We start from the raw sequence: 13,647 nt of genomic DNA, 5'->3' as shown, positions 1-13,647 counted from the left end.
ACCCTCCCTTCCTCTCTTCTTCAGCCCTTCCTTCCTTTTTTATCCTTTTTTTAAATGTAAGAATATCTGAAACATCCATCTAGTCACACACAATGTGTAGTACTATTGTGCATGTTTAAAATTGACATAGATTATGTTATACTTTATGAATTTATCTGAAACTCTGTTTTTACTTAAAATAATAATAATAATAAAATTAATAATAATAAATTATTTTTGTCAAAGCAAAGTCTCGTTTAGCCATGGCTGACCTTCGTTATATAACCCAGGAAGATGACCCTGGACTTCATGGTCTTTTAAGCTCCACCTCCCAAGAACTGGGACTGCCGGAGTACACCACCCCACCCAGTTTTATGTGGTGCTGGGGACTGAACTCAGAACTTTGTCTATGCTAGGCAATCAGTTTTACAACTGAGCAATATCCCCAACTTAATGTTTTTATTATTATCTACCAAAAATGGTTTCTAAATAATTATTTTAAACATACAAAATTAGAGACCAGTCGATGTATCATATTCTTAGACAAGTTTTACATCTTTTCCAAACGTGTTTCATCCAGTGCTCTTTGTTTTTCTTTTCTTTGCCAAGAAATCTTTAAAAATTACTTGAAAGGAAGATTTATTACATTTTACACTCTGCGTATATCTCTTTAATTATGTACATGTGTCTGTGTAGGAATGTGCTCAGGAGTGTGGTACCTACATAGTCCAGAAGGGGGCGCTGGATCCCTGAAGCTGACATTACAGGTTACTATGAGCTGCCTGGTGTGGGTGCTAGGAGCAGGATTCCTCTCCAGGCCCTTAATTCAACTCACTGTGTAGCCCTGGCTGGCCTACAACGTACTGTGTATACTATACTGGTCTGGATCTTACAGAGAGCCTTTACCTCCCTGTCCTGGGATGAAAGGTGTGCACCACCACACCTAGCTTAAATGACTTTGAAATCCTTAAAATATAATTTTTATTTATATATTTATGCATTTACATGTGTGATGGAGTACATGTGGAAGTCAAAGGACAGCTCGTGAGAGTCTCTTCTTCCAACATGTAAGACTTGGGTATACAATCCAGGCAGTGCGGTTTGGCAGTAGACACCTCTAGCCACTGAACCATCTTGCCAACCCATCTCAAGAATATGAAGACAAACATGAAAGTCATACCACTTTACTTCCTCACCTATAAACATCTTTGAAATAGGAACAGTTTTTTATAAGGCCATAACATCATTATCAATTGTAATGCACAATAAATACTTGCTAATATAAGATAATTTATCAGAAATCAAAAACTCCTGTCCCCACATTGTGTACTATTCTTGCTTTCTTCCAGCTGGATCCGGCAGGATAAGATGTGCCTTTTGCTTACTAGTGTTTGTTTTCACTTATTGACCTACTTACTGGCAACAACGTATATATGTACAGCGTAGCCGTTTCTTTTCCTGTTTCATACATGTATACAATGTATCTTGGCTGTACTCTCACCTGTCCTTTTACTCAGTTCCATATTTTTCCAACTAGTCCTTGTGCTATGCTCATGTAATTTTTAATTTTTTTTACTTTTTTTTTTGTGACCCACTGAATCTAATGCTTGAATGAGCATGGATGGGAAGCTATTTACTGGAGAACAGAGCAACATAGCAGTGGCTACCCCACTGAGGAAAATGACCACCATACCCTGGCAACTGCCAATAGCGTCCCAGTGGAACCTCAGGTGGCCCCTCCCACCCATGACAGAATGCTATGTAGTTCTTATGTAGGCAACCACAGCTGATGTGGGGCATGATTGCCATGGCTGTGCCATACAGAATATCGTCTCTCAGCGCTCCCCCATCCTTTGGCTCTTACATTGTTTCCACTCCCTCATTCTTGAAGTTTCCTTGGCCCTGGAAGGAAGTGATAAAGATGTCCAATATAATTATTTTTTAATTTTAAAAGGCAACATTTTCATTAATTTTTTTGAGAATTTCATACAATGTATTTGATGATATTCACCCTTTGTTCCTCTTTTCAGTTACACTCCCATCTCCTTAGCCACTCAACTTTGTGTCCTTTAAAAAAAAAAAGCCCATTGAGCTGCCAGGCATGATGACACACCTTTAATCCAGCACTCAGGAGGCAGAGACAAGCGGATCTCTGAGTTTGAGGCCAGCCTGGTCTACAAAGTGAGTTCAGGACAGCCAGGGCTATAGAGATAAAGCCTGTCTCAAACAAACAAACAAACAAACAAACAAACATCCCCCAACAAAAACAAAAACCAAATCGTAGAAACCATTGAGTCTAATTTGCATTGCCCAAATGCTCTTGGGAAATGGGCCAGGTAGGTTGGTTGACCTACTAAGGGTCACACCCTCACACGAAACTGCTCTCTTTTTGTGGTCAATTGCCAGTACCTCAGCTAGGGGTGGGACTTCCTGCTCGCTGCTCCCAATTTCATGCTGCATTTTGTTGTGCCTCAGCCCGAGTAGATCTTTTTGTCATAGTCACCGTGAGTTCATTTATCAACTGCTTTATTGTAACTGAAAAAATACTCTTTTCCTGTACTCATTATGATCCTAGATTTCAAATCACACGATAGATTCATGGTAATAAAGATGGGATGGTCCTGCCATACAAACAGACACACAGTCCAAAGGACTAGAACTGAGGACATACATATAAGCCCACGTTCACACAGTCATGTGATTTTTTTTTTTTTAAACAAAGAGGCCAACAATACACATTGGAGAAAAGGTAGCATCTCCAACAATGGTACCAGTCAACCCGATTGCTCCATGTAGAAGAATGAAATAGGTCCTCACTTCTGACCTTGCCGAGAACTCAACAGCAAATGCATCAAGAACCAAAGCAAAAGGGCAGCACAGTTTATTTTTATTAATTAGCTTATGATATTAACTTTCTTTTATAGCATTTTCATACATACATACTTTTGGTTGCCTCATCTCCCTGTTTCTGATCGATCCCCACCTAACCCCTCCCAGCCCCGGGAGTTCTCTCTGCACGTCTGTATCACATAGGTCCCATTGCCCTCCGAGCTCCTGTCTCTTAATGCCTCCATTATCCTCCCATGCTCCCCTCTCTAATTTTTTTTTGTCTTCTACACACGCTTACTACCATCAGAAGTGAGATCTCATTAGGAAGCAGGAGCTAGGGTCCACGGGGGAGAGAACACTTGATGTTTATTGTTGTGCCTGCGTTAGCTTGCTTAACACAATATCCTCCTGTTCCACCCATTTTCAAACAGGTTCATTTTCAAATGAGGGAGAACTGATCCAATTGATGAAGTTAAATACGTTTTCTGCTGCCAGTGGTCTGCCTTCTTTCCTTGTCCGTGTTCTTAGAGAGTGTGCTGCTGTGGGAGACTAGCAGTGGCAGACCTAGAGAGAAACAGGAGGAGGAGAAAAGATACTTTTCTAGCTTCATTCTTACTGGTCCAGGGGTCAGAAGAGCCAGTTTGTTTTGGAGACTAGAGAACAGTAGGAAGAAGGTATCATGAAATCTACATAGAAATTCCTTTCAAGTCATTTACTCCTAAACTGCGAATGTCCAGATTAGTAGTAGCCAAACTGGCAAATGACAAAGGCAAAGGAACAAAACAAACAACAATAACAAACTTTAAAAAAAAACAAAATTAGTTTTCTAACATCTTACAGAGTAGCCACAACTTTTGGAGGACTTGCTTAGTGGATCTTCTTCTTCTTCTTCTCCTTCTCCTTTTCCTCCTCCTTCTCTTCCTCTTCCTCCTCCTCCTTCTCCTCCTCCTCCTCCACCTCCTCCTCTACCTCTTCCTCCTCCTCTTCTTCTTCCCCTTCTCCTTCCTACTTGAGATACAATTAAATTACTTATAAAGAATAATTATTCTTATTCTTATTTTGAAAGTAACGAATTAAGATGCAGAGGGATCAGATGATATGTGGATAATCCCACATCTTGAAGCAGTGTCATGGCCCCAGACCTCTGTCCACCTGGTTCCTATGCCCTCTCTTTTCAGGAGATATCCGGAGCACTGTCACTTATGACCTGGCTTTAGACCCTGGCCGCTCACTTGTCCGTGCCTTCTTTGATGAAACAAAGAACAACACACGCAGGCGCATCCAGGTCTTTGGATTGACACAGAAATGTGAAACCCTGAAGCTAATTTTACCGGTGAGATGGCAAATGGCAGCTCTCCTGGCTGAGGGTGGAGTGGTCTTAGGAAGCTGAAGAAGGCAGAGCCTTCTATTCCTACTATCTCTTAGGACTGCGTGGACGAGTCCGTGAGTCCCATCATCCTGCGCCTCAATTATACACTGGTTGGAGAGCCCTTGCGGTCCTCTAGGGATCTCCGGCCAGTTCTGGCGATGGATGCTCAGAAGCTCTTCACAGCTATGGTGAGTCTTGGAGTTGGGGCCTTGCAGGAGTAGAGAACAGAACAGAGCATGCTTGCTAGAACATTGCTATTTTATGTTATTTCATTCAGACATTTTATTTTATTGCTTTATTTCCTTTCCTTCCTTTTGATCACACTCCTTTTCTAGCTTCCCTTTGAGAAGAACTGTGGTAATGACAGCATCTGCCAAGATGACCTCAGCATCACCATGAGCTCTGTGGGGTGAGCTTCTTTCTGTTATTGCTTCCCTCAAATCTGAATCGATGTGTCCTTGGTCTCTGAGGGAGCCTAGGCTTCTTCAGAGATATTTATGGGGCACAAAGTTCCTAGTTCCTGCTCTGTTCACAGCCCTATCTCTCCAAGTGTCTGCAGCTTCTCTCTGTCAAAACAGACTAGCCTTATGGCCTGTCTTCCTCTTCTCACAGCTTGGACACTTTGGTGGTGGGAGCCCCCGGGGACTTTAACGTGAGTGTGACTCTGAGAAATGACGGTGAGGATTCCTATGGGACCAAGGTTACCTTCTACTACCCATCTGGCTTGTCTTACCGGAAGGTGTCAAGTAGCCAGGTAGCCAGATCCTCTTCAGTGTCCTCAGTGTCTTGGCTCTGCTTTCCTCACTCCACATGGCTGGCAGTGGACAGTACTACATTTGTCTGCCTTGGTTCTAGAACCCACTCTCCAAGAAGCATTGGCGTGTGACACCTGAGTCCAGCTCTTCTTCTGAAGGGCATGGGGTTCTGAAGAGTACCACCTGGAACATAAACCATCCCATCTTTCCTGCTAATTCTGAGGTCAGAGCTCCATCCCTTACTGTCTTCTGTCTGCTGTTGTCATATGGAATTCTTGTCTTCCTCTTATCATTTCTTCTCTCTGACCTATTAAACCAGCTTTATTGAAAAGTAAAAACATTCCATGGACTCAGCCATTGTGTACAATCCAGTGGCTTATAGGTATTCTCAGAGTTATGTTTCCATCAATCTGACTAATCTGCGACCTTGCTAACAGCCCCTGGGGGCTGCTAGTTGACCATCTCTGCATGGACTCACTTCTGCACATCTCCCATCCACAGACACATACAGCACGTGGTTCTCTGTGGTTGGCTTCTTTCATCAACTGCTACGTTTTTAAGGATCACTTACCTGCGAACCTTTCTTTTTTAAAAATTTCTAAACAATATTCTTTTGTGTGGGCAGATAATGTTTGATTTATCCCATTCAGGGGTTGGCGAACAGTTGTGCTGTTCATTCTGTACTATTTTTAACCACGGTCTCCATTCTCTGATGCCAGGTCACATTTAATGTCACATTTGATGTGGACTCTGATGCCTCCCTCGGGAACAAACTGCTCCTTAAGGCCATTGTGACCAGGTACCTATTCCACATATGATAGTCGCCCTCCGCCTGAGGCCCAGCCCCTCATCCAGAATGAACCTTTTTCTTCTCTCTTCTGGTTCTGTCTTGATGACTAATTTATTTCACAAGCACTGGTTGAGCACATACCTATGTGCCAGGCATTGTGTCAAGTGCTGGAGGCGATGGTAATGAAGGAGACAGCTATGGCTCCTCCCTCACAGATGCTCAGTGATACAGACAGGCACGGACACTGGTAACCATGAGGTAGTATAAAATAAATGATCAAGTACATGCTTCAGAACAGCTTAGGCAGGGCCTTTGACATGGCTCAGTGGGTGAAGACTGACGCCTTACATTCTATCCCTGGGAGCCATGTAAAGGTGGAAGGAGAGAACTGACTACAAAGTTGTCCTCTACCCTATAACATGTGCTGTGGTGTGTGTGAACCCATCCGCCACCCACAACAGCAATAAGCATACAGAGATTGCTGAGATGGCTCGTCAGGTAAGGCTGTCAAGCCTGATGGCCCAGGTTCAATCCCTGGAACCCACATGGCGAATGGAACAAACCAACTCCCAAAAGTTGTTTTCTGACCTCTGTGAGGCAGAGAGCTGTGGGGTTAAGGACAGTAGACATGGAGACAGCTGGATGCAGAGGGTGAGGAAGGGGGGAATGGGAAAACTGATTCTCAGTTCTTAGAGGCAGCTAAGAAACTGCTTTCCTTTCAGTGAGAACAACATGTCCAGGACCCACAATACGGAGTTCCAGTTGGAGCTGCCTGTGAAGTACGCCATCTCCATGGTTGTCACCAGGTGCTGCTCCACCCCACTCCTGCCCTTCAGGCTGGGCACTGCCAGCTTTGTCTTTGTGTTCATACACTGCCTTGTGTTGTGTGTATATATATACATGTGCCTGTGTGGAGGGGTGTGTGTGTGTATGTGTGTGTGTACATGTGACAAACCCACACACTCAGTGTCTGACAGACATTATCTCTTAGAACTGCCACCTTCCTAGTCTCTGTATATTCAGTTCAAACCCCCTTCTCAGGACACCTTCATGTTCTGTCACCTGTTGTCCCCTCTTTTTTCTTTTAGTGATGAGGGTTCTACCAAATATCTCAACTTCACAGCTTCAGAGATGACCAGTAAGGTCATACAGCATCAGTACCAGGTGAGGAGCAGGGCAAGCCTGGGTCCTGAGAGGATGCTGAGAAGGGAACTTGATGTAAAGGGAAGGCAGAAAGCAATCGTAGGAAGCATGAATACTGAGTTTCCTGTGTGTCAGGTGCAGTTCCAAGTTTGCTCTACACTCCCCCCCCACATGTATACACACACACACACACACACACACACACACACACCTCTATCAGTCTATCAGGCCCCTGAACACTCTTGCTGTCCCTTGTAAATAGATGTAGAAATTAATGGTCAGAGAGACTCATGAACTATCTCTAAATCCTCACACCCGGCAAGTGGCAGAGCTAGAACTTAGGACGAGCCAGTCTGGCTCAAGTGTGACGTTGGCATTTGTTTACAATCTCTCTGAAGGGCAGGATACTTAGGCCTTATTCAGTGGTCCTGGGAAGTAGGAAATAAGAAGCCAATTCCAAGAGCTAGCCAGACCACAAGGCTAGAGCCCTAACTCCCCCCTTTCTGACGTAGTTCAACAACCTGGGCCAGAGGAGCCTTCCTGTCAGTGTGGTCTTCTGGATCCCTGTCCAACTCAACAAGGTGACCGTATGGGATCATCTCCAGGTCACCTTCTCTCAGGTGAGTCCAGCTGGGTCCCCAAAGTTCAGGTCCTTGTTAAGATCTGTTTCTCGCCTCTTCCGACTCTCCCTTTGGCTCAGGCTGTTACCCTGCTGGGCAGGACTAGAGCCCAGCAATCTCCTTTCTCTTCTCTGTGCCTGTTTTTCCTCAGAATCTCTCAAGTACCTGTCACACTGAACAGAAATCCCCTTCTCACTCCAATTTCCGGGATGAGCTTGAAAGGACCCCAGTGCTGGTAAGAACATGGCGGGCTCCAGCCTCAGGGCCGCACACACGGTCGTCACGATCCTTCTCAGTCTTAGTCATCTCTTCTTTGGTCTTCCTCTTCCAGGACTGCTCTGTTGCAGTCTGTAACAGAATCCAGTGTGACCTCCCATCCTTCAACCCTCGGGAAATATTCAATGTCACCCTCAAGGGCAAACTATCATTTGACTGGTACATCAAGGTATGTTGTGTTTGGAGACTCTCTGGGTAGAGCTATAATAGTCCAGCACCCAGGCCTGGTTCCCACTCTGCTTCCCCCCACAGACTTCTCATGACCACCTCCTGCTTGTGAGCACTGCCGAGGTCCTGTTTAATGATTCTGCGTTTGCCCTACTTCCAGGGCAGGAGACGTTTGTGAAGTCTAAGGTACTCGTCTCGGGCATGGGTGGAGTGGGGTGGGGTGACGCTGTTTGGAGGGAGGAGGAAGCTGGGGTGGTGGGTCCCATCTTTGGGCTGGCAAGAGAAGCAGGTGGGAAGAGAAGTGAGGCCTGTGGCTGGTGGTGCGGGTTGTTGGGAGTGGTTAACCCTTGATCTCAGGGAGCTCTCCAGAAATTTGAGGTGTTTCTCTTCTGCTGTACCCAGTTTCTCTTTCTTCCGTAGACGGAGACCAAAGTGGAACCATATGAAGTTCACAACCCTGTGCCACTCATTGTGGGCAGCTCCGTCGGGGGCCTGGTGCTCTTGGCTCTCATCACTGCTGGCCTGTACAAGGTGCCTCTTGGTTCTTTCTGTCCCATCTCCCCACCCTCCAGTAGCTCCGTTACTGAGTTTGACTCAGTATTGCTGCTAACTATTTGACCTTGGGTCATGGCTCACTCAGTGCCTGGATTTCTTCAGTTGTAAAACAATACTATGAACACCCATTTTACAAAGAAAATTAGCTTAATGCGTGTAGAGCAACTACGATGGCCCCTGGTCTACAATGACCACCGTATAAAGATGAGTTTTCTTCTATTTTATCTTGTTTTCCTAGTCCCGGCATTGATGGTGTTTCTCTCCCTGCCTGACTTCCCTAGGTCCTTTTTATTTTCTGCCCCTGTTAATCTTTGTCCTGCTTGGTTATCTTGTCTGTCTCTGTCTCTCTCTGTGTCTGTCTGTCTCTCTTTCACTCTCTCCCTCTCTTTCTCCCTCCCTCTCTCTTTCTCCCTCCCTCCATCCCTCTCCCTCTCCCTTCCCCTCCCCCCCCCCCGCGTGTGTGTATGTCTGTCTGTCTGTCTCTCTGTGTGTGTCTGTCCATCTGTCTCTGTCTCTGTCTCCATCCCTGTCTCCGTCTCTGTCTCCCTCTCCCCCTCCATCCCTTCCTCCCTTCCTCTTCCCCTCCCTCCCTCCCCCCTCTCTCTGTGCCTGTGTGTGTATCTGTCTGTCTGTCTGTCTCTCTCTGTCTATCCCATTCCCTCTCTTTTTTGTCTTGTCTGATCTTGACCTACTACCATGGATTCTGTGGCCTTATCCTATGCCTTTACCCTGACAGCTTGGCTTTTTCAAGCGGCAGTACAAGGACATGATGAGTGAAGCTGCTCCCCAAGACGCCCCACCACAGTAACGGCCTTTTCTCCATCGAGTGACCCCTCCAACAACAAGCAGGTCTAGACGGTCAGACCAACATGGAAGCTGATGGACAGACATGTCCTTTAGGAGACTGATGCTGTGATGTCTTATACAAAAATGGAGTTTCTGTGTGTGTGTGTGTGTGTGTGTGTGTGTGAGAGAGAGAGAGAGAGAGAGAGAGAGAGAGAGAGAGAGAGAGAGAGAACTGTGCATGGCTCACACATTTCTTGCCTGTGAGCAATGCCTTAAATGCATCCTCTTGGAAGGAAAGGCATCTCTTGGGTTTCCTAGTGTGTTAGAGAAGATGCTAATGAGTCCTTCTCTGGGCAAGGCTATGGGACTCTTATAGGTAAGCATAGCTAGTGCTGTGTTGTCCTCTCTGAAGGAAGTAATATTTCCTTGCTGCGTGAGCCTGCAGACTTGCAAGGGCTCAGACACTGAGTCTGCAAGAGACGTTGGGCATGGACTAGAGAACTGGAAAGTCAACAGAGATGTTCAGCGAGGAGGGAGACGCCCCCCACCACCTAGTCATTTATAATTTAACTTTAATTTAAATATTTGAACCAATTAACCTATCAAAGTACAAAAACCAAAAGATACTCGAGAGGTGAAAGGCAGGGGAGGGAGGATGCAGCTCCCAGCAGAGTGTGCGTCTGGTATATGCGAGGCCTTGGGCTTGGCATGCAACAATGAAGCCCAGGCAGAGAAAAACCAAACCAAATCAAAGTGTACAGTGGAAAGACTTCCTTCCAGAAAGACTGCAGGTGTGTCACACACACACACACACACACACTGTTTTAAGCAAGTGGTAACACACTTTTTTACTATTATGTATATTGTCTTTTTATGCATAATATGCTCAAATAATTTTATGTAAGTTAAAAAGTTATAGAAGTTAAGTTATAAAGTAGCTCAGAGTATTCCCATGTGATTGTAATATATTTAACATTTAATGTAATCTCCTTTGGATATATTATTTCCAGCCATTTGCTATTTTATGAACAATGCTGAATTAATAAATTGGATATATCTAAGTTTTACATATGTATAAGAGTAATTTATTAGATATATTTCTAGAAGTTTGCCTTCTACTTGAAGTGAGTCCCAAATAAAAATTTGATAGGAAGATGAGCTTGGTGGTACACACTTTTAACCCTTTCTAGTCAGGGGGAAGAGGCTGCAAGATTGTGAATTCAAGACCAGCTTGGGCTAAGAGTGACTTCAAGGCCAGCCCAAGTAGTTTATGAAGACTTTACTCAATAGAATAAATGAATAAACAAGGACTGAGGATGTAGCCTAGTGGTCGAGCACTTGCTTAGCATGTATGAGGCCCTAGACTTTATCTTCAGCCACCCTCCCTCTGGCTTCCCCATTGTTGAGGGCCATCGGCCACAGTCGACCAGGTTCACCTGAAAGAGAGGCTGGGAAGGGACAGGAGGGCGAGAAGAGATGAAGCCAGGACAAAGGTTTCTGATCGAGGCTCAATGCTTTAATGTTCAGCTTCTAATTTAAAGGGGATAGCCCACCCCCACCCACAGAGTTCCTTCTTGCTTCAGCCGGCTGGGGGTGAGCAGAAACCATCCTGCTTGGAGGTGAGAGGAATCCATAGGTAATTTCGAGATGTCTCAAGCAAGCTCAGCAGGCAGTCTATTCTTCTCAGCTCATGTACCAGGCTACAGGCAGCCAGAAAGGCGCCAAGGCCAAAGCAAGCACTGCCTCCACCAAGGGCAGGAAATGCCCAGGCCATACCTCCGGAGTCCTATTGTTTGGTCTATTGTGGTAAACAAGGTCTCATCTCTTAGGCCTACTCAAGGCTGGGGGAAGGGCACACCCCACCCACCAAACAATTCAAGTTCGAGAAGGATCCACAACATACCTACAGGTAGAAGGAGTTATCTGGGCAATGGAAGGCAGCTGTCAACCGATGGGATGTCCCATGTCTCTGGAACTGCTAGTGTAGAGTGAAAAATTATAGATGCTGGGTATATAGAATTCTTTTTAGACATATAAAATATTCTTTAGGCTTTCTTTATAAAGACATGGAGAAACTGAGCCATGAATCAAGTTAGGAATGTGGAAAGACCAGTCACCATTACTGGAACTGGCCTATCTGCAAAGAGAAAGGAAAAAATGCAAGTGAACTAGGTGGAACCAAGCTGGGAACCAAGCTCAGAATCATAGTGACAGGGCAAGGCCGAAGTAACAGGGCAGGACCACATTCTTGAGAAAGATAAGCATACAGAGAGTTTTCACCTGATCCTGACTCAGTAGGTTGGGTTCCTTTAGAATGTTCCACTATTTTTATGTTATGCCACCTCAACAACCCCTCATTCCCCTCCCCATTCCTTGGTTTGTGGTTTTTCCCCTTAAAAACCCTTCTCAAACTGGCTGTCGGGGTCAATTCCGCTCCTGCGTGGGCATACGAATTGACCGGCAGCTAGCTGTCACGCCCTAATAAACCTCGCAATTGCTCTGGTACACGGTGTCTCAAGCAGATTACTGGGTGGCCGAGACTTTCTGAGACTTGGGTGAGGGTCTCCCCTTTGCGGAGGTCTTCATTGGGGGCTCGTCCCGGGATTTGCAACCACCCTGATCTCTGAGACCCCCACTGGGAGGTAAGGGCACCGCGGTTTTGTTTGTGCGTTTTGTGTGTCTATCTGTCTCGTTTGGAATTCTGGAAAGTGCACTTCTGTGGTTTGGCTTGGCAGCTGTTTCTGTCTCGTAAGAGACAGCAAACCTTTTGTCTCGGCAGGAGGCGAACGGGTGACCAGCAGACATGCTAGGAGGGTTACCACTGCCACAACCTGGGAGACATCCCGGGCGAGGAAGGGACCCCAGGGACGCCTGGTGGGTGCCCGTCTGGAGGCCGGGGAGGACATGGTGGTCCTCTTGCTGGAGGAGGTGTGAGAGACCTCCTGGGCATCTGTTTTTCTGTATTGGTGTTGACTTTCTCGGTTGAGACGGTTAGTCTCTTTGTGTAGTTGTTTTGTCTGTGTTTTGTGTTACTCGTGATGTGATAGGGACAATGGACTGTGTGCTTGTGCTTATGAGGTGTCTGTGCCCATGGCGTGGGGCAACTGTCTGTGTACTGTGTTTGTGAAGTTTCTGTGCGCCCATGACAGGGGTGACTGTCTGTGTAGTCTGGTTTCTGTGCTCGTGGCAGGAGCGGGAACCAGGCAAGCCACGCAGGGCAGTCTGAGACCCTGGGAGAGGGTCAGGTTACGAATTCCGGGAGAGAATTCATGGGAAGTGGAAGCAGTGGGACAGATGTGTTGGCACACTGCAGGCCACAGTTCTCTAGAGGATTCTCTGGAGTTCATTTGTATGGGAGATAGGGTCAGAAATGACCCCTTCTCTGTCTGAAGGTGGTCATTGGCCACCGCTGCCTGGGACGGCGTCTGTTGAAGCTCTCGTGGCTGTGTGTCTGGGTCTAATTCTGTGTTGTTCATTGCTGATGATATAAGAAATCTGTTAAATTAGGTCCAACATGGACTGGCCATGTCATCTGGTTATTAGGTTCTCTCACCGGCAGTCTTTCATGTCTTGATTGTGTAACCCGACTCTGCACCTGTGACAGGTGTGAGACTTGTCTGTATCTGGTATATAGACCGCCCGTGATGGGGGTGAACTGACTGCTTTTTTCTGTTTTCTTGATGAACTGTTTGTGTGTTTTTGGACTGTGGCTGACGTTATTTTGGACTGAATCTACTGTGTTAAATATCCTGAGTTAACAAGAGGTAACATGGCCATTGGCAGAGAAATAGCTAAAACAATTGTCTGATCTCCGCGGTGTGTTAGCAAAAGAAAAGGAACTCTCCGGCCCCTACAAGAGAGATTCTAGGTTATGCTTTCTATGTCTATTGTGAGTCCCTGGTGCGCCAAATTTGTCCATGTGTGTCGTTGTCTGTCTTTGTTTCATTAGAATAAATGTTCTATGTTTCATGTTCAGAAAGATAGGAAGATAAAAAGGGTTAAAACTTATAGGCAAGTCCCCCTGCTCTGTGGATGAAAGTGAGGCACAGCAGGAGGAGCCCTGGCAAAAATGATTCTTTGCACAAGCTGCTCTTGGGGACAGTGAATAATGCATACTTGAGAGACAGTGAATACTGCACACCTGGGAGACAGTGAATGCTGCACAACTGGGAGACAGTGATAATACACACCTGGGAGACAGTGAATGCTGCACAACTGGGGGACAGTGAACACTGCACACCTGGGAGACAGTGAATACTGCACAACTGGGAGGCAGTGATAATACACACCTGGGAGACAGTGAATACTGCACCCCTGGGAGACAGTGAATACTGCACCCCTGGGAGACAGTGAACACTGCACCCCTGGGAGACAGTG

The 13,647-nt window shown here is 46.0% G+C and overlaps 1 protein-coding gene across 3 annotated transcripts in view; it reads left to right on the top strand.

Annotated features, from left to right (window-relative positions):
• Positions 1–10,337, top strand: part of Itgam (integrin subunit alpha M) — a 45,505-nt gene extending 35,168 nt beyond the window's left edge. For all 3 annotated transcript variants that reach the window (XM_028769439.1, XM_028769437.1, XM_028769436.1), the window contains exons 17-30: positions 3,987–4,141; positions 4,234–4,365; positions 4,513–4,586; positions 4,790–4,931; positions 5,033–5,155; positions 5,652–5,731; positions 6,445–6,528; positions 6,811–6,886; positions 7,378–7,485; positions 7,637–7,720; positions 7,817–7,930; positions 8,014–8,115; positions 8,350–8,460; positions 9,221–10,337. In XM_028769439.1, the coding sequence (XP_028625272.1) occupies positions 3,987–4,141; positions 4,234–4,365; positions 4,513–4,586; positions 4,790–4,931; positions 5,033–5,155; positions 5,652–5,731; positions 6,445–6,528; positions 6,811–6,886; positions 7,378–7,485; positions 7,637–7,720; positions 7,817–7,930; positions 8,014–8,115; positions 8,350–8,460; positions 9,221–9,292 (1,457 nt within the window). In that variant the 3' untranslated portion in view covers positions 9,293–10,337. The remainder of the gene's footprint in view (positions 1–3,986; positions 4,142–4,233; positions 4,366–4,512; positions 4,587–4,789; positions 4,932–5,032; positions 5,156–5,651; positions 5,732–6,444; positions 6,529–6,810; positions 6,887–7,377; positions 7,486–7,636; positions 7,721–7,816; positions 7,931–8,013; positions 8,116–8,349; positions 8,461–9,220) is intronic.
• The last annotated feature ends 3,310 nt before the right edge of the window (positions 10,338–13,647 follow it).

This window comes from Grammomys surdaster, unplaced genomic scaffold (assembly GCF_004785775.1).
Source record: "Grammomys surdaster isolate TR1022 unplaced genomic scaffold, NIH_TR_1.0 192, whole genome shotgun sequence".
In the NCBI taxonomy this organism is placed as follows: domain Eukaryota; kingdom Metazoa; phylum Chordata; class Mammalia; order Rodentia; family Muridae; genus Grammomys; species Grammomys surdaster.
Note: the sequence above shows the minus strand (reverse complement) of the source record. Positions and strands in the feature narration are given on the sequence as shown.